The 22,722-nt window shown below is 40.9% G+C and overlaps 1 protein-coding gene across 3 annotated transcripts; it reads left to right on the top strand.

The window, feature by feature from the left end:
- Positions 1–4,898: 4,898 nt before the first annotated feature.
- On the top strand, positions 4,899–22,418 carry erbb3a (erb-b2 receptor tyrosine kinase 3a). Of its 3 annotated transcripts, none has more exons than XM_087840734.1 (29): positions 4,899–5,282; positions 11,678–11,835; positions 12,199–12,385; positions 12,786–12,911; positions 13,909–13,974; positions 14,209–14,327; positions 14,440–14,581; positions 14,784–14,897; positions 14,994–15,117; positions 15,246–15,319; positions 15,449–15,539; positions 15,676–15,693; positions 16,587–16,798; positions 16,892–17,024; positions 17,485–17,578; positions 17,754–17,908; positions 17,988–18,041; positions 18,129–18,270; positions 18,352–18,465; positions 18,559–18,657; positions 18,889–19,074; positions 19,200–19,355; positions 19,541–19,616; positions 19,743–19,889; positions 20,237–20,334; positions 20,431–20,619; positions 20,806–20,874; positions 21,005–21,266; positions 21,430–22,418. In XM_087840734.1, the coding sequence occupies exons 1-29, from the start codon at positions 5,195–5,197 to the stop codon at positions 22,176–22,178; spliced, it is 4,242 nt and encodes a 1,413-aa protein (XP_087696860.1). In that variant the 5' UTR covers positions 4,899–5,194; the 3' UTR covers positions 22,179–22,418. The 3 variants fall into 3 exon arrangements, with proteins under 3 accessions (XP_087696860.1, XP_087696861.1, XP_087696862.1); XM_087840736.1 differs by lacking the exon at positions 4,899–5,282 and adding an exon at positions 6,831–7,095; XM_087840735.1 differs by lacking the exon at positions 15,676–15,693.
- Positions 22,419–22,722: the final 304 nt, after the last annotated feature.

Raw genomic sequence — 22,722 nt, forward strand, 5'->3', positions numbered from 1 at the left:
GCCTCCATTTCACCCTGGCATTTTCCTTTGTTGCACCAGCTCTTCTCCACATCCATGAATCTTTGCTGTTTTTGTTTTGCTGTCATCCTCTCCCCCTTCCTCTTCACCCTCTACACCACAGACTTCAGCCACAGCACAGAGACCTGCCATCTTCAGAAGTTTTCTGATGACTCTACAGTGGTTGGATGCATCAGCAGGGATGATGAGACAGAGTACTGGGCTGTGGTCGACTCCTTTGTCACGTGGTGTGAGCAGAATCATCTGCAGCTCAACGTGGCAAAGACCAAGGAATTGATCGTGGACTTCAGGAAGACCAGGAAACACTTGACCCCTGTTTCAATCCAGGGGGTCAATGTTGACATTGTGGAGGACTATAAATACCTCTTTGAGTATACACTGACAATAAACTGGACTGGGCAAAAAACACCACAGCACTTTACAGGAAGGGCCAGAGTTGCCTCTATCTTTTGAACATCTGCCGGATAATGCTAAAGATTTTCTACGAGTCTGTTGTGTGTTGCATGATGGGGGAGCAGGCTGAGGGTCTCAGATGCCAACAGACTCAATAAACTTATCCGTAAGGCCAGTAATATTGTGGGAATGGAGCTGGACTCCCTTAAGGTGGTGTCGGAGAGGTGGATGTTGTCCAAAATAAAGACAATGTTAGATAATATCTCCCACCCATTCCATGACATGCTGATCAGCCACGGGAGCACGTTCAGTGAGAGACTGAGATTACCAAAAACCACCACTGTATGACACAGGGAATCACGTCTGCCTGTGGCCATCTCCCTGTACAAATCATCCACTTAACACACTGTATACTGCAATAGCTACACCCTTTTTGCACGCGCTCTTTTTCTTATTCAGCTATTTATCAATAAGTGACTTATATGTATATATATATGCATGTATATATTGTATATATTGTATATATTGTGTCTATTTCTTACTTAGTGTATTGTCTGTCTTTGTTACTGTTTATACTGGAGCACCGTAACCAAAATAATTTATCGTAGGGATCAATAAAGTATTCTGATTCTGATTTTCTTCCCTGGCAGCTTCATAGTCAACATGCTTTGTCCAGTACATCCACAATCCCCGTCTCTGACTTTGTTTCCAAGCTGCTCAACCTGACCTGTCCCTCTGATGTTCCAATCCTGTCCATTATGGTCACTCCTAGTAAAAATCTTATCATCTTCAACTCATCTTTCAGTCCTTTTCTCAGTATCACCGTCTGTAAACCATACATGGCAGCAGGTCTCACTACCACCTTGTAAACTACTTCCTCTCTTGCTGCTATTCTTCTGTCACAAATCACCCCTGACAGTCGTCTCCAGCCTACTCCACCCTGCCTGCACTCTCTTCTCGTTCTGCACTCACCTGTCTTGTGCACTGTCATTTATCTTGGATTGTTGACCACAGGTATTTCAACTCCTCCACCTCACTACACTTCACTCTTACACCTGCCTCTATGTCCACGTGACAAATGTCTTGCTGTGACAGGCTCCAACCAGGAGAGGACATTGTTCCACAATGATATCTGTTTGGTCAAAGAGGTCCCAAAGCATTAATCAAATTCATTAAAAATTAAAGGTTTATTTGTCCTCTGAGACACCCCTGCTGAACAACATGCAGTAGCTGACATGATTTTAATTGTTCAACTCTGGCAACTCAGCAAGATCGGTTCAATCTTATCCAAAAGAAATAGAGATGGTCATAAGTGCGTTCATTTCCTCCAAATCAGACTATTGCTACTCTTTAAACACATGCTTGAGCCAGCAAGACCTACTTAGATAAACGTTTGTCAAGTGTGCTGCAGCTGGACTCCTCAGAAATAGATATATGTGCATAACTCATACATCACAAAACATATGGAATAATTCCTAAATCTGCAATGAAAGGGGAAATATACTGTCATGTGAAAAAGGAAGTTTAATAAACAAAGTGCACCTCATGAGTCCACCGTTTGTAGGGCCACCTTCAGCAGCCATAAGTTGAAGTAACTGTTTTCTGTAATCAGGGTCTCGTTTTGTCGTAGAGGAATTTCGGCCCACTCTTCTTCTTTTTTTTTTATTTAAATTTTCAGTCCATTGAAGTTTGCAGGCATTCATTTATGCATCGCTCCCTTATTTTCAGGCATTCTGTTGTAGATTTATTGCTATCCTTGCAATCATTGCCCTGTTGTGTGATTTACATGTTAGACAGCCTCACTGGACTCTAAAATACTTTGGTACACATGGGAGTTCATGGTGGACTCAATGACTGCAAAGTGTCCAGGTCCTGTGGCTGCAAAACAAGCCCAAATCATCACCCCTCCACTACTGTGCTTGACTCTTGGTATGAGGCGCTTGTGCTGATCCTGTGGTTTTTGCCAAACAGAGCACTGTGTATTATTCCCAAACATCTGCACTCCAAAGGGATGTTGTTTGAGAAGTCTTGTGGTTTATTTAGATGCAACTTGATGCTAACCTGAGCCCTGCTGCCATGTTCTTTATCCTAGCAACCTTTCCAAACAATCTCTCAGCCCGTGTCTGACTGTAGTTTTATGAATTTTAATATCCAACATGCTAGCTGAGTCTTGTAGAGTTTGAGACGTGGCTCTTGGGTTCCTTGCACCCTCGTACCTTTCTGAACTTTTAACTATGCATATTCCTGAATAGATCTTTAAGGTCGGCTGATCAAGGAAGCAGAGTAAAGCACAGGAGGAGACCATTTAAATGTGACTGCGTTTTGACACTTTTCTTTTTGTTGTATCTCTTGTTCTTCTATTTTTCTGTATTTTCCTGCTCTAGTTTATTCCGTATAGGTTTACAGCACTTTGGTCAACCCATGTTGGTTTTAAATGGGCTTATAAATAAACTAACTCAACTTGACTTGTCTGAACATTGCACAGTCTGACCTTGGGTTGAATTTTCTGCCAAACCTCCTGCTTTTAAAAGATGTGATCACACTGGCCAATAATCAAGAGTGTCTGATCGCTCTTATTTCCTACAGAAGAGTCCAGGGAAGCCTTTCTTTTTCACATGACACATGAGGGAGTAAAGAGATTTAAATGTTTAACAGACTAGGTTTCATTGAATTTGACAGTTTAGCAAAAGGAAGATAAAGACAAATATCAACATATGGAAAAAGTGCATATTTAGGAGCTGAACATTTTAGTGGTGTGTACAAAAGTTTAATGCACTTTTTCATGGTTTGCATCAGGTGCAAAACGAGTCCATTTACTTTCACTACTCTCAGCTTTACCCTGAAGCACCAACATACTTCAGTTACACTTCAGTAGTTTTCTGTGAGGTTTTTCTTTGGTAAAACAGCCTGAGAGTAGAGTGTTAATTTGAGCATCGGGTTCCATTAAAGATGTTAAAGTCTTTTAATGTTTCTCTGAACTTCTGTTCCTAAGCAGGCAGCTTCTGTGAGGAGAAAAGGGAAGGAAATGCTTTTGATAATGATTCCTGTCATTGGTAAAACATTAACTATTTGTTTTTGAGTTTCCTTCTTACCTTTAGGCAGGGGGGGGGGGGGGGGAGAGAGAGAGAGAGAGAGAGAGAGAGATTATACATATGAAGGAAAAAAAACAAACTTACATCAATCAGATTTATGCAATCAGTGTGTCAGTCTTTGTTTTCCACTGAAGTTATTTTTTTATGGCCGTGTGTGCGTGACATGAACTGGAGGTTCAGGCAGAGCCAGTTTCCACAGAGCTGTTCAGCTCGCTCATCCACTGTAACTGGTACACGGTGTTTGTGTGAAGATAAACAAGATAACAACAGATATGTTTTTTGTTACAAAACCTCACATTAGTTTGGTTTAAACGTGCAGTTTGACTTACTCTACTGTACTGAAACTATTCAAGAACTGCCTTTGTTATACAAGCAATTAACAAACTTTGCAAGGAGTCCCAAGTACAACTGTAAAATCATGCAGGAGCAATGATATGATACAGCAATAAAAAAAAGCAATCATACATTTTCAGACTTTGAGGTCGAAGTCCTGTTATCAAGAAAACAGACGTAAGAAACATGCCATCAGATCATATGTGGAACGTGCAAAGAAGCAGAGAAAAAAACTGAAGAGATCATTATAAGTTTTTGTTGTTGTTTTCTGTAGCAAAGGACAATAATGGGAGGGAGTGACTTGCATGCGCTGACTTTAATAATAAAGCTATGTACACAAGACGGATAAATAAGGGCTGAATTTTACATGATGATTTAACGAATGATAAAAACAACAACACAGACTTGTTTGCCTGAATAATGTTGGGGAATTTACTCACTCAAAGTCTAGCTACATTTAATCATTTCACAAATTATGATAACAGCAGATACACGCACACACTATCAACAAAAAAACGTTGTCTTCATGAAATATTCATCACATGTTGACAAACAGCAGGAAGAAAATGGCCCAGAACCAGTGCAGCCGTGCAAAAAGCAGTTTTTAATGCACTCACGTGGCAGAAATGCATGTCACAGCTTTGCAATGTCATCCTCCCACATAAGAGCTGGAAGGTGTTGTTTTTACTGATATAATATCTTACTCTTTGTGTTACTATTGTGGCACACTTTTGTTGCTATTTTATTGTCATTTAATTCACACCAATATTATTATTATTATTACTGAACTGTAGACAACAGAACTGTGGATCAATCGGCCTCACATACAGAGAGGGAAACTGTTTTCTGAAGGCAACACGCGTTTTTAACACGGTTTCCAACTGGACATAGGAGCAAAGGTGTGAACGCATTTTTCAAGTTATTTTCGATGTTTCTACTGGCTTTCTTTTATGCTATTGTGTGTTGCGCGTTTAGCTCCCGCCCACAAAAATCAGTGCTAGAGGAAAACAGCCGCTCCCGCTACTGATTGGTTCCGCGGTGCGCTCCAATCACCGCGATGTAGTGACTCTTCTCCACACAAACCCGAGCGGTCGACTAGTAAGGTTGTGACAAATGTAGAGAAAACACAAACAGATTTTGTTTGGTTTTGTTTTTCTAACTGGATGTACTCCTTCTGTTCGTGAGGACTAGAACAAGGTGAAGCAGAGGATTAAGAAAACGACAGCCGAGTAGTGGTCTAAATGGTCAGACTCGGAAGCAACGAGGGGATTTGGGAAGATTCAAGGACACATTTCTTCTCTATAAATACGATGGTGATGTTTATTTGATTCGACGCCAGCCTGGAGATTTGAATAAGAATGAAGGTCTTTGTGAAGAAGGTGCAGCAGGTGCTCTACGTCCTGCTGCCGTGTGTACTCCAGCTCTGCTGCGCTCAGACTCAAGGAGGTGGGCATAAACACCCGCACACACATATTCACACACGTTTATTTTTATCATTAGCCTGGGAGAGGAACGATGAATACCCCCTCTCACTTCCACCTTAGTTAGAGGTAATCACCTGTCCTCACAGACCTCATATGCAGAACCTGTTCTGCATACTTGTTTGCTGTGAGTCACCTGCACCTCTCCCACGGCTCGATATGCTTCATCATGTTTGTGACAGAGTGGCCCAGCCTCTCTGCCTTACTGACAGCCAAATGTGCATTTCTTTAATAGTTCCGCAGTTGCAGTGGCTATTAAGTAAAATATCGCAAAATAAAAGTGCCCAAACTTTACATGGATGGCAACAGTTTGTGGTGTGAAGTAGAAAAAAAAAAAACACGAGTGCTGGTTTACTGCTTGCTCTTGGCATAGTTTAGCCTAATGTATAAGGGACATCACACTGAAACTGATCATATCTTAATGTGTGGGTTCATATTCATTCATCATCTGTAAGGGTTTTTATTCCCCTCATCTGTTTAATAGTTTGATCATTTGTATTATAAAATTTCAACAGATGTTCTCTTCAAGAATAATTACACTTTTATAACCACATAATTAATCGATTGATCAGCTCTCAGAGTAACACATAAGCATTAAATGTCATATAGGTGTATGGGAAGTAAAGGTAGCATAGACTTAAAGTGCTCACATACATGAAACTTTTAGTTGTTCGCCGTGCTTGAGTGATAATAATAAGAACTTTATTTGTGTGTCACTTTTCTAAACACAAAGTTTCAAAGTGCTTCAGAGTTTGAAATTATAGAAGCTGCACATTAAAGATGTACACGTTTCAACATATTCAACCACAGGGACATTCATTCCAACATATAAACTTCCACCCACACAAAAAGACCTAAACCAGCGATGTCAGACTCAGTTTACGTCACGGGTCACATACAGCACACTTTGCTCTGAACTGGGCCCGATCAGTGAAACGACATGATAAATGTGTAAAGAAAAAAGTTAAATGCACAGACTGACTTGCATTTATAAAATATAGTAAGTTTTGTAAATCTAGTGGACTCACTAATAGTTGAAAAACAGGAACTTTGGTGTAGTATAGAAGGGCATGGAGGTAGGCAGTCTTAATTAATAGGAAAAGCCATAAAACTTGTGAAAACACAATTAAAAGATCAAAATCTGTGCACTGTCTTACATTTTATAAAGCTGTCCAGTGGGCCAGATTTCAGCCTTTGCTAGGTCGATTCTGGCCCCCGGACCTTATGTTTGACAGCCCCAATGAAAACTATGGCCCCAGAATATTGGGGGAAACATTAAGGGAAAGATGGCTTATAAAAATTCGTTTTCGGGAGTTGTTTAAAGCAAACCACTGATTCAGTGCTGAAGAAGGCTGTTCCAGAGTTTGGGTGCTACAACCTCAATACGTGATCACCTCTGATTGTAAAGTAAGAGCATGGTACAGTCAGGAGATCCTAATCAGATGATCTGAATGGTCTGCAGTGGTCTCTTTAGATCTGTTACAAATGCACTCTGTCACCACTAAGCATTCTGATATGTTTGAGTTTTGATTTGAGTCCTGAAGGAACGCTGTGAACTTTGACTCTGTGTTATTGCTTTTGCCAACTTTTACAGGTGAATTTCCAGGTGTGTCTCTTCTCAGTGTCTGAAAAAAAAACAATGCTTGGCAGATGCTGTTCAGTGACTTACTGTGTAGTCATCACCACTTCCCAAAAAAAACAACTCATGAAAGTGCGGGAAATGACTCTAAACCTCTTGAAGAGGACCACTAATGCACAGCTTCATTCCTTTTGACCAGGTTATTAAACGCATGCCATCATTAATATATTAAATAATAGAGAAACTAATCATAACACTGGCTTGTGGTTTGTTGGCTGCTTTCTTTGTGTCTTTTTTATATGAAACATCAAAGTCACTTTCTACAGTAAAGCAAATGAAATGCTGTTCACACACTCCTTTGAGCACAAAGCTTAAAAGACAGCGTTACATAAAGCACACTCTAAGTGAACTGTACTGCTGCAGCCAAGTTGTAGTGTTTGCATTTTTGGATGCAGTTGTTGTGCCAAGAACAAAAGCAAGGAATTTTCTACTCTGAATATCACAACCTTTGCAAAACAGTCTCTCAGGTGTATTAGAGAGGGGTTTTCCTTTATATTAGGACAAAAAAAGTCTTTTAAAAAGAAAAACAAGAACCTTTTAAAAATTGCACTCACGCAGGTGTGACCTGACCAAATAGCTGATGTGTCGAAAAGCAAATATGCTGTTGCTCCTGTTGCCAGAAAGTGATGTTAAGCAACCCTCTGTCTTGGTGTGTTCAGCAATGCTTTGTGGAGCACGTAAAGAGTCTTCCAATTCATTTACAAACAATCTCTGCCTAGTCAATACCTCGCGAGTTGCTCAGGTGCCTGTGTTTGCGTTCGCGTGCGCACGCGTGTGCACACTCACTTGTGAGTTATGCAGCAATCTCTGTACGTCCTGTGCCAAGTTTCTGTTTACCTCATCGTCTCAGCTGCTTTTATTGGGCTTGTTTATCTCCTCCTCCCTCTATTCTTTTCTTTCGCTGTCTCTTTTCTTTTCAAATACTGAATCCTTGGTAACAGACAAATGAAAATAACAGCTAAACCCGATCCGTGCTGCGTTTTCATCGTGTGTTAGGTTACCTGTCAGGACAATGACAACACACTGAAGTGAGTTCACAATTCGTGCATGCTCGTTAGTGATGGATTTAAGTAGGAAGGCTGACATACCGCAGTGTTTGTAAAGAGTTGGGGTGACAAACAAAAAGCAAAGTGTCGGCTTTGGACAGAGAGAGGTTTGGGTGCACATCTTGATACAGTACGACACTTGTTTTGCACTCTTTCAAAATGGAGCCATTGTGTTCGTGTGTGTCAATGTGTGTGCATTGACTCTAAACCCTCCACCCCATTCTTTTTTTCTCTCTCCATCATCCATCTGCCAACACTGAAAGTCCTCCTTTGACAGAGGAAAAACCCACTCAGCTTGTTGAGATTTTCAGCTCCCACAGCTGCAACTTTGTGCACCTCCTGTATGACAGACACACTTTGTCACATACAGTCCTGCATGCGTACACACCGGTTTTTCCCTTTTCTAGAGGGCTGTGCTTATGCATGCTCTATGTAAGTTACTGGGTAGAAGGTTGTGGACTATATGTGTAGAGGTGTTGGCAAGTATTTCCCAACAGGCAATTCAGACATTGTCAATCACTGATAGCACTGTGCACCTCACAGGGTAGGGCAGACAAAGAATTTGACCTGTGAGCTGTGCGTGAGCTTTCAATTATTTGGATTTGAATTAGCAAAAGTTCCCAAATAAGTTAAAAGTTGAAAATCCAATGTGTAAAAAAAAAAAGCAAAATATGAAAAGGAAAGGACTCAAGAGGAAATAAAAGTAGTCACTTGTTGCAAAATACAGACTTATAGACTTTTGTTTGGCATTATCTTCACATGATAACCACAGAACTACAACTTTAATCTTAGACTAATGTGTGAAAACTTCCAACTTTCCCACACTTTCAAATCTGATGTGTGACTGCTAAATTGTCAAGGCCAGTTAACCTCCACATTACTGGGATGACAGCAGAAAACGGTGACGTAAACCTTCACAGATTTTATTTTTGTGAACTTCACTCTCACCCCCAATTTGAAACATAGGCTTCCTGTTAAAGTGTTTTGTCAGTCCACGCCGAGTATACCCTGATCACATAATCAGGGCTATTCTCCAAGACTTAACAAAGCTCCTCATGAGCCCAAGAGAACATTTTACAACTGTTTGCACAAGCTAAGAGTGACTGCACGGTGAGCAATCACATCTTTATGTCTAATATCTGCAGAGTTTCATGTCACTTCACCATTATGTGTTTAAGCTGAGCACAAGATGCTGCTTCTTCTGTCATCCTAGAACGGCGGTGAACTGTCCTTGACAGTTTGCAGGTGTTATGAGTAAGACATCATTTTCTGGAAAGCAGGATAAACAAATACTCGTCGTTTCTGTTATATTGCACTGGTGACAGGAGCTTCTGAGCAGGATATCTAAAAATAACTGTTAAAAGCAAACGCACACATGATGGCTAAACATCATGCAGCGTAGACGTCTGTTTTTTTCTGATTTTTAGTACAGAGCTAGGGTTTTTTTGAAGATGGTGTTCTCAAAAACACAGTAAAGCAGTCCTTATCAGGACTTTATGACATGCTCCTTGCAACATTGTATCACACAAGTACACACGCACACACACACTTTGACCTGCCCAGCGTTCCTTTGCTGTGAGGTTAATAATCATTAGTCTTTTTATGCCCTTGTTGATCCTGTTGTTCTGCTTTTACTGTAAGTTTGTTTCAGTACAAAGTAATCCTGGGATAGTCGTCCATATATCCAGTACGCTGCAAGCACGAACTGCTGATAGTTAATTTGGCATAAACTGTAAGTAAATGTATCCTACAAAGACTTTCACGCTTGCCCCGGGATCACAAAGGCTGCTTTTTTTTCATCCTAAAAATAACAGGTGTCTAACTTTATTAAGTATCACTTAATCCAAGAGGCAAGAATCCTCTCTCTTGATCTAAAATGGCTTAACTGGCAGGAAATGCATGTGATTGATACATTGCGACCATGAGCATGTGGGCATTGCTTTTAAAAAAATTTTTAATGAGATTTTACATCATTGTTGTAGCGCAATTTCTCATCTTTCAACCACACAAGATGTAGTGAAGGTAATAGGGAGTGCTGTTTGTTATTAAAGCTGGGCTTACAGGTCATCCCAAAGGTGTTGGATCAGGTTGTAGGAAAGCAAACCAAGTTACTGGAAGCACTCTATTGTTTAAAAGATAATTGTATGATCTAACTGTAAGTTGGATGTGCATAAAGACGACATATCGTACATAAGCATATGTCTGTGCAAAGTATTGCTTTTCTATGAGTTTCACATCAGTAGCCACGCTCTGTTCACCGTCCGCGTTCCCGTTCTTCCATTTTCTCTCAGCAGCTTCTCTCCCGTCTAACATTTGAATAGCAAAGCAGCCTTCGAGTGATGCTGAATGGCTAAAGTCCCACAGACCATAAACAAGGCTTTGTATTTTTATTAGACAGAAGGGCATGCTCTGCACAATCCTTAGCTTGTTTCAAACTGTTACAGTACATTTATTCATATTGAGCACACCAAACACAGTGGTGTGTAGTAAGTGGCATAAAGCACACTTTGTAAGAAATTATGCTGTTGACTCATTAATGATTCATTAGAACCTCTGTGGGATTATTTGTGTTGTGATATAATTGCTCAATCACCAGTGATGTTTAGCAGTTTTACCCACTTTATTCCAACTGAGTAAATAATGTACTCAGGGCAATAATATATTCACATGGTGCATGAAATGTAGAGTACTGCTCCTGAGTTTGGGATCACTTAGAATGCTTATTGGGGTTTTTTGGGTTTTTTTTTTTAAACACAGACACATTTGTTTATATTTATATATTTGTAAGGCATGAAATTAACCCGAAATGTTGAAAAATACAAAGAGTATAATTTCAATCATAAATAATTTCTCATGAGTCTTATTAGAAGATCCAGCAACCACTGCTTTGTGTTAACGAATTCTAGTTTATCCTGTTAAAAGTAAGCATACATTTGACATGTTTTATAAATTAAACATGGATGGATGGCCTCTGTGGGTTTGTTTATAGTTTAAAAACAGATCCAAAACTTGCAAGTTCATCTTTAAAATCAAGTCAGAAAAAATGTGAACAGATGCATAGATATAGATATAAAAACAGTTTCCACCAAGTGGCTGTGTGGCGTCTGTTTGTCAAACTAAAGACTTCCACTTTCTTTTCTGATAGGAGCCAGTTTGGTCTATCTGAAGGTAGTGGCACGCAGCGCTGGTCAGTTTTTTGGGCTTATTTTAAGACTGTAACCAGTGTTTCACCTGAAACTCACTGACACATACACACATCAGTTAGTTATGTAAACCTATAGGCTAGAGTCAAACACACCAACACAGTGAGGAGACAGCCCAAAGCCACCCCAGAGTGATCTCCACAGCCACACAAACAGCCACATTTCTAAATATGTTTCTTTAATTGACAGAACATCTCTCTGCTGTGCTAACGTGAATGGAAAGTGTTTTTATTTTTAGTTCATCAATTAAACTGTTGAAACTGAACATGATAAACTAGGTAACGCAGTGTGCTGGAGGTTGTGGAAAATGGCTCGCTGTATACTGACGTGGATAGCCTTTTAAAAATCAGATGATTAATGAATCGTTACAGCGTTTACTGTCATTCCCAACTCTTCTGGTTATTTGAAATAAGGACACATGTTTTTCTGAAAAAACTTTTTTTTTAAATCTAAGAAGCTTTGCTTTTCGCAGTGACCGTTTGTGACGGGACCAAGAACTTTCTGAGCACGACTGGAAATTCAGAAATCATGTACAACTTGATGAAGACGAGGTACAATAACTGTGACATTGTGATGGGCAACCTCGAGATCACCATGATGGACCACACCAGAGACTTCAGCTTTCTGGAGGTGAGGTTGCAAACATTACGAACAACAAACCAAGAGAGAGTTTGACTACCGCTTTCACTGCAAATGTGTCACTGACAAGATGAGTAAGTATGTGAATCAACCATTTTCATTCGCCCAGGAGAACACAGAAAGTCAACACTTGTTGTGTTTGATCGCTCTCTGTAATGGATTTTGTCTCAAATCCAGAATGAGCTCATTTATGCCCCCACTCCTTTTGTGCTAGTCATGCCACTGGAGTCACAGTGACTAACTCAGTAAGCAAACACGCCCCTGCTGATTTGTGACCCTGATAACAATTTGATTGGGCAGAAGAATTGACAAACTGCATTTTTCTCTTCCTTGTTCTTTTCTTTTGCCTCGCAGTCTATCAAGGAGGTGACAGGGTATATCCTTTTTGCTATCAATGAGTTCAGCCGCCTCCCACTGCACCACCTGCGCATCATCAGAGGCAGCACACTGTATGAGGACCAGTATGCCTTGGCTGTCATGGTCAACTATCAGAGGGATGGGGAGCATGGCCTTCAAGAACTGGGCCTGACTCACCTCACAGGTACACAGAGAGTCACTCATTTGATGTATAGAGTGTGTTTAACATGTGGGAGGCTGGATTGGAGCAGATAAGAGGTCAAGTTGGATGTGGCACTCTTACTGTTGGACCTCCCACACCTACACAGTTCAGCCACACCTTTAGAATACCGGTTGTTGAAACGCAGCAGTGTGTGTGTTTGTGCCCGTGTGTGTGCTTGTGTGTGTAGGAGTGATGTGAAGTCCCTGGAATGTAACATGTGCTCAACCGCTCAACTGCCAGTGTAACATGAGCTCCAGCACATGATACGTTTGCTGTGTAGTAAACAGAGAATGGTAGAGTTTGTTAGGATGAGTCACAGACCTGTTCGGGCTTGCTTTCCTAATTGTACTGCCCCATTTACACCTATGTGTACCTTCTACAGAGATCCTCAGGGGAGGAGTGAAGATCATCCAGAATAAGTATCTGAGCTACGCCCCGCAGGTGAACTGGCTGGACATAGTGAAGGATGGAACAGCCCAAATTCTGATAAAGGACAATGGGCCTGAAAGTGAGTGCACAGGCTTGTAACTACACACATAAATATGAGCACCAGGTATGTTTAAGGATCGGTTCAGATTTCCATTTCAGTATAAAACAGTTCAAAAGAAATTCAGCAAAGGTAAACATGGAACTTTAAACTGAAAGAGGTAGTTGTTTTTCCAGTCTTTTCAGTGCTTATTTTCCTTTCTGTGTTACTGCCTCTCGGCCAAATCTCAGTGAAAGGAGGAGAAATCACTGTCGAGGAAAATTGGAGCAAAAAACATAGGTAACTTAAAAAGATCCACTCTTTGGAGTGCTTATAATAGATGGATGTAGTCACCACGACTTCATCCACTGGTTTTTGAAAGCATTAGACAGTCTGCGTCTTGTTTTTAGGAGCCAGAAGTGAATCTGTTTGAGACCACAGGTTGGAATCTTAAGCCAATACTAGCAAGCTTAATGTTAATGTGCATCCATAGACTGATGCATTGCATCACCCATACAAATAAAATAGTAGAATTTCACTCCACAAATTGATGCAATTGACCACACAGAAACCACCCAAAAAACTCCTTAAAAGGTGCAAACCCGACAAACATGGTAAAGTGGACCATCTGAGGTGACACCTAGCAGACACGTGGTGGTCTAGCAGCCCCTGGTCTCAAACTTCAAAGCCTTAAAACAATTTAAACACGTGAGTCATTAAAAAAAAAAAAAGCACAGAAGGTCAAATTAGTTCTAAAGACAGAAACCATTTTTTGTTTAAGTCTGTAAACATGTTTACGCTGGCGAAACATTTTAATTTGAACGTCTTATTGGGGTTAACTCGCACTTGGATTCACCCTCAACTGGCCATTAGAGGAACTGCAGGCTTCATTTTTCAGCGCTGCAAGTTGCATCTGGTAACTTGTGAGGTTTCATTTTTTGCTTCTGCTGAACTTTGGATCAAAAACAATAACAAAATCTGAACTTTTCCTTTAATTTAAGACTTAAAGACTTTTTTTTATTTATTTTTTTTATCTCAGAGCCTTGTCACAAAGCCTGTGGACATGTGCCATGCTGGGGTCCAGGAAATGACACATGCCAGATCTGTGAGTGATATTAAGCACCTTTATCTTTAATGTCTTGATTTTCCACGCACTGGTTACCTTGTGATGCCTTTGAGATGTCTCACACATGAGTCATGGCTGCCAGAGTTGTTCATTTACATCTTGTATTGCACATTGTTAATAATATAAGTAACTTCAAAGTTAAAAGTTTAATATGCATCTACGGTACAGTTTTAGTTTCACGCCAGGTTTTTACAAGCGTCGACTCTCTTACAGTGACAAAGACCGTGTGCGCCCCTCAGTGTAGTGGCCGCTGCTTTGGTAGAAACCCGAGCGAGTGCTGCCACGTTGAGTGTGCTGGAGGTTGCACTGGGCCCAAGGATACAGACTGCTTTGTGAGTCAAAGTCTTCCACAGGCTTTAACGATAAGATATTTTCACATGTTGCAGTACAGAAAACGCAGATGTAAAAATAAAATGTTCCTCTGTTATAAATTGCATTTTGCAGGCCTGCAGGAACTTCAACAACTCGGGCTCCTGCGTGCCTCAGTGCCCACAAACTGTGATCTACAACAAGCTTACATATAGAATGGAGCCCAACCCCAATGCCAAGTACCAGTACGGCTCTATTTGTGTGACCCAATGCCCCAGTGAGTCCCACACATGACAATATTCACATAAACTCAGAATTTATACATAGTTTCTTCCTGTAAGAGTGCTGTTTTTATATATTTTTAATCATTGTTATGACTGCGCTGTTCAGCTTTCTTCACAGTGTTTACTGAAGGCTTAACGCAGTCACTGACGATCATTTATGCATTTATTCTCATGTGTTTTCTGTTTTTTTAATAGAAATCTTTGTGGTGGATGGCAGTTCATGTGTGAGCAACTGCCCATCTAATAAAATGGAAGTGGAGAAAAATGGTGTGAAAACATGTGAGCCCTGCAAAGGCCTCTGCCCTAAAGGTATTTCATGGAGATCGAACTCAAGCTCTCTCTACAGATACCTTACAGCTTTACTGTTATTAACTGTTTCCTTCTCATCTTTGGATTTTTTCCCAGTTTGCCATGGCACAAGCTGGACTGATTCAAACAGCGAAACGGTCGATGCTCGCAACATAGAAAGTTTCATAAACTGCACTAAGATCCAGGGAAGTCTTAACTTCCTGGTGACGGGAATAGAAGGGTAAAAAAACTTTCTTTCATAAAACGCAGCAAAGATTTAAAAAAAATATTCTCTAGATCAATCTGCACTTTTTTGACGTTTTTTGCAACATGCTTTTCCTTTTACTTATTTATTTCATTTTTGCTCAGTGATGCCTACAACAACGTACCACCCCTTGATCCAGAAAAACTGAAAATCTTCAACACGGTGGAGGAGATTACAGGTGTGTGTATGTTTTGGGGTTGTGCTTTTTTTTTTAGACTGTCACTTAGACTGCTTTTATCTTTTTATGTTATTTAATGCCATTTGCAGTCTGGTTGAGGCTTCTGAAAAACAATCTCTCTGTTTTCAGACTTCCTGAACATCCAGTCGTGGCCTGCAAGCATGTCTGACCTGTCAGTCTTCTCCAACCTCCAAACAATTCAGGGAAGAAAACTTTACAAGTGAGAAACTGTTTTTTTGTTTTTGTCTTTTCTGCATTGTTATGCAGACAGAGTATTTGCTGGAATATAAAAGTAATATTGTTTTTTATTTTCTTTGTTATTTCTAATTTTTATCCTATCTTGTTATCCTGTTTAGAGGAGTGATTAGTAAAAGGTACAGTAAAGATTTCACATGCTCACATCTCTCTTAGAGCCTACAAATGTTCTGTTCAAATCAGTGGTGTTGGTATTTTTCAGGATGATTTTTTCAGGGGTAATTCAGCACTGGGATTGTTTGGTTAAGCTGGCCGTGGGCACAACTTTTTAAAGCTGGGAGAGGCAGCATGTTTTTGACATCAATTTGACAAAGAAAAAGCTCTTTTCAGGCTGGTCTCAAGCTTCAGTAAATGAGAGGAAAGCAAGATGGGGTACATCTGAGTACTTTTACCTGGGTTTAAATCCCGTCTGAAACCAAAAGCACTAAAGCATTAGAAACAAACCGCCTTCTCAGCTTTAATGAGTTCACATATAACTAAAGAATTTACCAAAGTAGATTCTACAAAATTGATACCGCAGTATCAGTTTTGTTGTAGTATTTCCATACTACATACTACATGATGCATGAAAATACTGAATAAACATGAATATGTTTGTTGGCTGTTTGTCTTTTTAAGTACATGGGTTATGCAATTTGAAAAACATGACATTCAGACACCGAATCCCTGAATTCATATTGTGTCTAAAAGTTATCAAAATGAATAGATGGTGACAAACTTCTCAAAGAAAACACACTGTGAAAGATTATATTACATCATTAAATGTGATCAGTAAGAACAACAAGAAACACAAAGTGCCACACTGCTGGATTTTGTGCAAATACAGCTAAAGTGCATGCTTAATTATTTTTGTAAACCTTAAAAAATAATGTCTGAAATCATGTTCTTGAAAACTGCTAAACCTAAAAGAAGTATGGCTTTCAATATTCACTTTGATTTTGTGGCATTTTAAACAAAATTGGAACATTTTCATCCACTTTCTGACCTTTATTTACTTCCTGCTGTTCTACAGGAGCTATGCACTCATGGTGGTTAAGATCAATTCTTTGACCTCGCTGGGGTTGCGCTCGCTGCAAAACATAAATGATGGTGCCGTGTACATTAAAGGAAACAAGAATCTCTGCTATCATGATACTGTCAACTGGACACGGCTTTTAGGCTCCCGTCCACAGAAACGTTCAAAGCTCTTAGACGTCACCGACAACCAAAAGAAGGATGAATGTGGTGAGTGGGGGCGGATCATTTAAAACTTGCAAGACATGATTGTGAACAATGGCTGTGCTCATAACATCATTTCTGTTTTGGTTGCGTCCTTAGTTAAAGAAAAGCATGTGTGTCACCCGCTGTGCTCCTCTGACGGCTGCTGGGGTCCAGGCCCAGACCAGTGTGTCAGCTGTAAGAAATACAGCAGGGGAGGAACCTGTGTACCAGACTGCATGTTCTTAACTGGGTCAGTATTCACAAAATGACGTATAAAGTGATTATTAATATAAAGCTTTAAAGGTGTAACATGTATGCAAGTTGTTAGAGAGTGAATGACAAGAAGGAGTGGTATTAAAGAAACAAGCAGTGATTTAGAGAATCGATATTTTCTGATAGTTTTAAACAGAATTTACATTTTAAAGCACAAATACTCGCACCCTGTTTGAAGTGCCACATTGCTGGATTATGTGCAAATACAGATAACCGTGCTCTCTGTGCACAAATCAGCAGGGGAGACAAATCGAATAACTGATTCAAAGGCATTGCCGCCCACTTCTAGTGTATTATAAGTGAAGACTAAGAAGGATTACTGTGTATAGGTCTATACATTGTTAAGGAAAATCCTGAGCATTGGTCCTAAGATGTGACTGATGTCTGCTGTAAGTCTTTGAACTTGAATAGAAACTGAGTTTATGCCTCGATTGCAGGAAGCAGAGGGAGTTTGCTACTAAGTCAGGGGAGTGTCTGCCCTGTCACCCTGAGTGTAAGGTCCAGGAGGGGAAGGAGACGTGCACAGGCCCGGTATGTTTGACTTAAAACTTCTAGAAGGAAAAAAAAAGAAAAGAAAAGAACTGGCATAAGGCTTCTGCTGCCACCTAGCGGCCGTACAAAAAATGGCTGTCCACCATAATGCCACTCACCTTCAACTCTTGCAAAAACCTTTCTGCTTTTATTCACCTTTTTTTTTTGTCTGCAGGGAGCAAATAAATGTCTAGCTTGTGCCAGCCTGAAGGATGGCCCACACTGTGTCTCCATGTGTCCTGAGGGTGTTATGGGGCAGGAGGGAACCATCTTTAAATATCCAGACAAGGAGGGCAACTGTAAACCTTGCCACAACAACTGCACTCAGAGGTAAGTACAAGTGGAATGATGTAGTTAGAAACACACAATTTGCTTCTTTAAACTGATCCCCTGTGTTTATTGTTTTTAGGTGCACCGGTCCAGGAATCGGGGACTGTACAATATCATCTAGGTACATTTCAGGGTAAGTTCTCCTCTCATTCTGATATATGCTGTATGTAATTTTGACATTCAAGTATTAAGAGCTGACACTGTGCCCCTTTGCCTTTAGGCAAATGACCACGGCTATCGTACTGGGAGTGATTGCCCTCATCTTTGCTTCCTTCTCCATTTTCGTGCTAAGTATTCTCTACCGCCGAAGTGTCGCTATTCGTCACAAGCGAGCCATGAGAAGATACATGATGAATAGCGAAGTCAGTATCTGTATTCGAGTGTTACTGTGCCGCTTTGCTTGTTTTAGGTTTGTCATAATGCATGCCCCTGTGTGCCTGCAGAGTTTTGAGCCCCTGGAAGATAAAGGGACAAAATATGAAGCTCGGACCCTTAAACATACAGAGCTGCGTAAGATCAGGCTGCTGGGTAATGGAGTGTTTGGATCAGTCCATAAGGTACTTGAAGAGACAGACTCCTATAAAATGCTCCTCTTGTGCATTTGACTTTCTATTTAACAAATCATGAATCTGTCTCTCTGCACCTCACAGGGCATTTGGATTCCTGAAGGCGACACAGTGAAGCTTCCTGTGGCCATTAAGACGATTGATGACCGCAGTGGTCGTCGGAAATTCTCTGAAGTGACCGATGTAAGAAACATAACAAAAAGAAGAAATGTGCTAAAGAGACATATTTTCAGAACCAATCACTCACTGCCTATGCAGAACCACATGCCAGGCTTCTAGGCGATGAGCATTTGACACTGAAAGTATGGATTATACAGATTTTTTGTTGTGGAGCACCTCCTTTAATACCATATAGCTCTGTGATTGTTGACACTAAATGAAATCCCTAATGATCTACTTATTCGTTTGCTACAGCACATGAGGACAATGGCAAGTCTGAACCACATTAACGTTGTCAGGACCCTGGGTATCTGTCCCGGTGACAGCCTGCAGCTTGTTACCCCGCTCAACAGGCAAGGCTCGCTGCTAGCACATGTAAAGAAAAATAAGGGCAAGCTCAGCCCACAGAGGCTGCTCAACTGGTGTGTTCAAATTGCAAAGGTATGGAAGAAAAATGCTTAATATTTTTTGTTTGATGTCAAACTTTTTTTTATATATATATATATGTGTACACTTTGGTTTATTCCTCCTAGTACTTCACCACCATTGTTGCTCTCTCCTGTCAGGGTATGAATTACCTGGAAGAGAACAGGATGGTTCACAGGAATCTGGCTGCCAGAAATGTACTCCTGAATGATAATTTCACTGCCCAGGTTTCAGACTATGGCATTGCAGACCTGCTCTACTCCGATGACAAGAAGTACTATTGCAACGAGCCCAAGGTCTGTTTTGTTTTTTGTTTTTGTTTTTTAGCAGAAAACGTGACATCTGGTCACACTTCTTTAAACAGTGTTAAATACCTTGCACACCTTAAAACATTATGCTGTTTTCTTTCAATGACTTGACTGTTTGTTCTGCTGTTTTTACTCAAGTAACCAAGAGATAACTTTTCTGTTCACAATCTTAGACACCAATCAGGTGGATGGCCCTGGAGAGCATCTTGTTTCGCAGATACACTCATCAGAGCGATGTTTGGAGTTATGGTGAGTTTTAAAGCGCTTTACCAGCACCAGATTGTTTCATACTCACGTATTAAAGTACGCAAATGTTGGAGTCAGTATAGGAGAAGTGTAAATGCAGGCCACACTAAATTCCTCACCCTGCTTTAGGTGTGACAATATGGGAAATGATGTCTTATGGAGCAGAGCCGTATTCAACAATGCGACCACAGGAGGTTCCCGATCTGCTGGAAAAGGGCGAGCGTTTGCCCCAGCCTCAAATTTGCACCATAGATGTCTATATGGTCATGGTTAAGTGTGAGTACCTCACTAGTATTTCTCATTTTCATGTGCAACCAGTAGTGCAAATACCAGTGGCGTGGACTGAGGGATTGCAAAAAAAATATGTTGGACTGAAATGTCTGTGTGCCATTAAGTTTAGTATAAATTCATGGAGCTCAGAAGATGATTTGGTTCATAAACCTCTGATTTTTTATCTGCCACGTCCATTAGGCGTGACATATGAATAAAATGTTAAAACTAATTTGCACATTTTAACCTGACATTAAAATAAATATGAAAATGACTGAAAGCCGCCGAGTATTAAGTAGGCTGTCAATTCTTCATTTTGTAATTGGTTCCGATGCCCTTTTATGACTCTCCAGGTTGGATGATTGATGAGAATGTCCGTCCAACATTCAAGGAGCTGGCAAGTGAATTTACCAGAATGGCCAGAGACCCACCTCGCTACTTGGTGATCAAAGTAAGACAGTTTCATCACAGTACAGTAAAGTGGAGCTTCAGTTAAAGCTATGTGTAGTTTGCTTATATATATATATGATTTGCCTTGTTTGGCCAGGAGGACTGTAGCCAACAGGACTCATCCCCAGATGAACCCATCCAACGAAGTGCAGACCTGGATGACTTGGATGATGTAGATGTCAACCTTGAGGACCCGTTGGCAGATGAGAAAGAAGATGACTTGTCTCCAGCCAACTACTACATGGCAAAAAGTCTCAATCGTTACTCTAGGATGGACACTCACAAAGTAGGGCATACCACTTTCCTCTAAACTTAGTGTCAACTTTATAAATCATATTCCTGGGCAGGATACTGAACCTCAAAATTTCCCCAATGCACGATTTTTTTTTTCAAGTGTTTAATGAATGTGCATGTGTGTGTGTGTATGTGTGTGTGATATCATCCATTTACTGTCTGTCTTTTCTTATAACAGGTGATTCTTAATCCATCCAGCGGAACTGGATACCTGCCCATGACCTCAGGTGTTGACAACCATACACAGGTAGATAAAAGAGACTTTTGTGGTGTTAAACCAATTCGTAGTGTTTATACACATGACCAGAACGAGTCCATCGAAGATTTCTGCTGTTACCAATTTGCCAATAGAGTTCTGATTGTGTTTTGTTGGGTAGGCGATGTGGCAGTCACGCTCTCGGCTAAATTCTGCCCGTACTGTGTCCGAGAGCTCGGAAGGCTGTGGCACTGGAATGGAGATGGAGATGGGTGAGGACTTCCCCTTAGCAGGGAGCCTGAAAAGAAGACGTCATCGTGAGGACAGCGCTTACGTGTCGCAGAGAGACAGCATGTCCGGCGGGCCACCTGAGACTCCCTCACCAGAGATGGAAGAAGAAGATCAAAATGGATATGTGCTTCCTGGAGGGAGCCCGGAGAGAGGTGATACCATAACTGTTAATTTACAACACACTAACAGTTACCGCTTGGAAATGAGCAGCAGCCCTAGAAGATTAGCTGTACTAAGCCAGCTGTTTAAAATACTTTGTCTTTATAGACCCAGTTTAGCTAGTCTTTGTTGTTTACTGTTATCTGTTTCTTTCAGATACGTTGCTTTTCTCATCGCGAGCTGCTCCTGGGAGGATGGGAAAGTCTCGTTCATCAGAGCTCCTGGATGACCCAGATGATGAAGAATACGAGTACATGAACAAGCAGGTGTGTTTAACGCCTGTATCACTCAGGCAAGGCAGCCAGTGGCTGAAGCCGAACAAGAAGCGAACCTCTTCAATGTCATCACACGTGACAGCGTCCTCATGTGACACCGCTGTGTCGGTGGAGGTCAGGGGAAGCTACACCAGGAGCAAGGACAACTCTGACTCCGAGCAGCAGGGTTCCAGTGAAGTTGAGTATGAATACATGGACATCAGAGGCGGCGAAAAGCTGGAAGGTCCGCCAGTACGTGACCCTCCTCCTCCTCCAGCTCCTGTGAGGATGAGCAGCAAGGTGGAAGAGGAGGAGGATGAATACGTGGAGGACGGTAACTATCATTACACAAACAGGCAGCCAAAGCTACGACAGGCTCTGCAAGACAAGAAAGAGCTGAATGTAGAGGGGACAGAGGTGGATGAATACGAAGATATGGACTGCTTTTCTGCCCCACCACCTGGCGGAGATGGTGTGGTGTATCAAAACTTACAGAGGGAGGAAAATGGGGCAGCTGGGCGCAGAGAGCAACACCAGTATGTGCGGGCCGGAGTCAGGGTCACGGAGCCTGCTGTCGGTGACAGATCTTTCGACAACCCAGGATACTGGCACAGCAGGATGTTTCTTAAGCCCAGTGCTGTGCCGACATGAAGAACATTTTAAATCTCATGGACTTCCCTCTCAAACACAGTCATGAAGGATCTGAAATGAGAAAAGCAACCAAAAGCCACGTTAAAGATGTAGCATGTAACAAAATGTACAAAAAACCCCAAACAACACGTGACTATTTTGCAGCTTTGTCCTTTGTTATACACCAAAATTGTTTTTATTATGTGATACAAGCTATATTTTTGTGTTTACATTGTAAATAAAGAGATTTCAGGTAAGAAATTGTGACAATATCATTTGAAGAATCATTTAAAGATGTTTACTCAATAAAAATATTTTGAATACTTGGTATGGAACTGCAACATTTATATTTTAAATGAGCTGGTAAACTGTATAATGATGCAAAGTGTGCAACCTGTCAAAGGGCGCACATCTAATTACAGATTAACAAATATCCTTGGCTGAGATATAGACATTTGCTCAAGCGGTAAATGCTCCCACAGGAGAAATATAATTATTAATGCTTCGTTGTTCTCAGCTACAACTGGGGGAGAAGTCAGTTACACCCTGTAAAAGGTGCTAGAAG

This window comes from Neolamprologus brichardi, chromosome 5 (assembly GCF_056152115.1).
Source record: "Neolamprologus brichardi isolate AB-2024 chromosome 5, ASM5615211v1, whole genome shotgun sequence".
NCBI classification, from domain to species: domain Eukaryota; kingdom Metazoa; phylum Chordata; class Actinopteri; order Cichliformes; family Cichlidae; genus Neolamprologus; species Neolamprologus brichardi.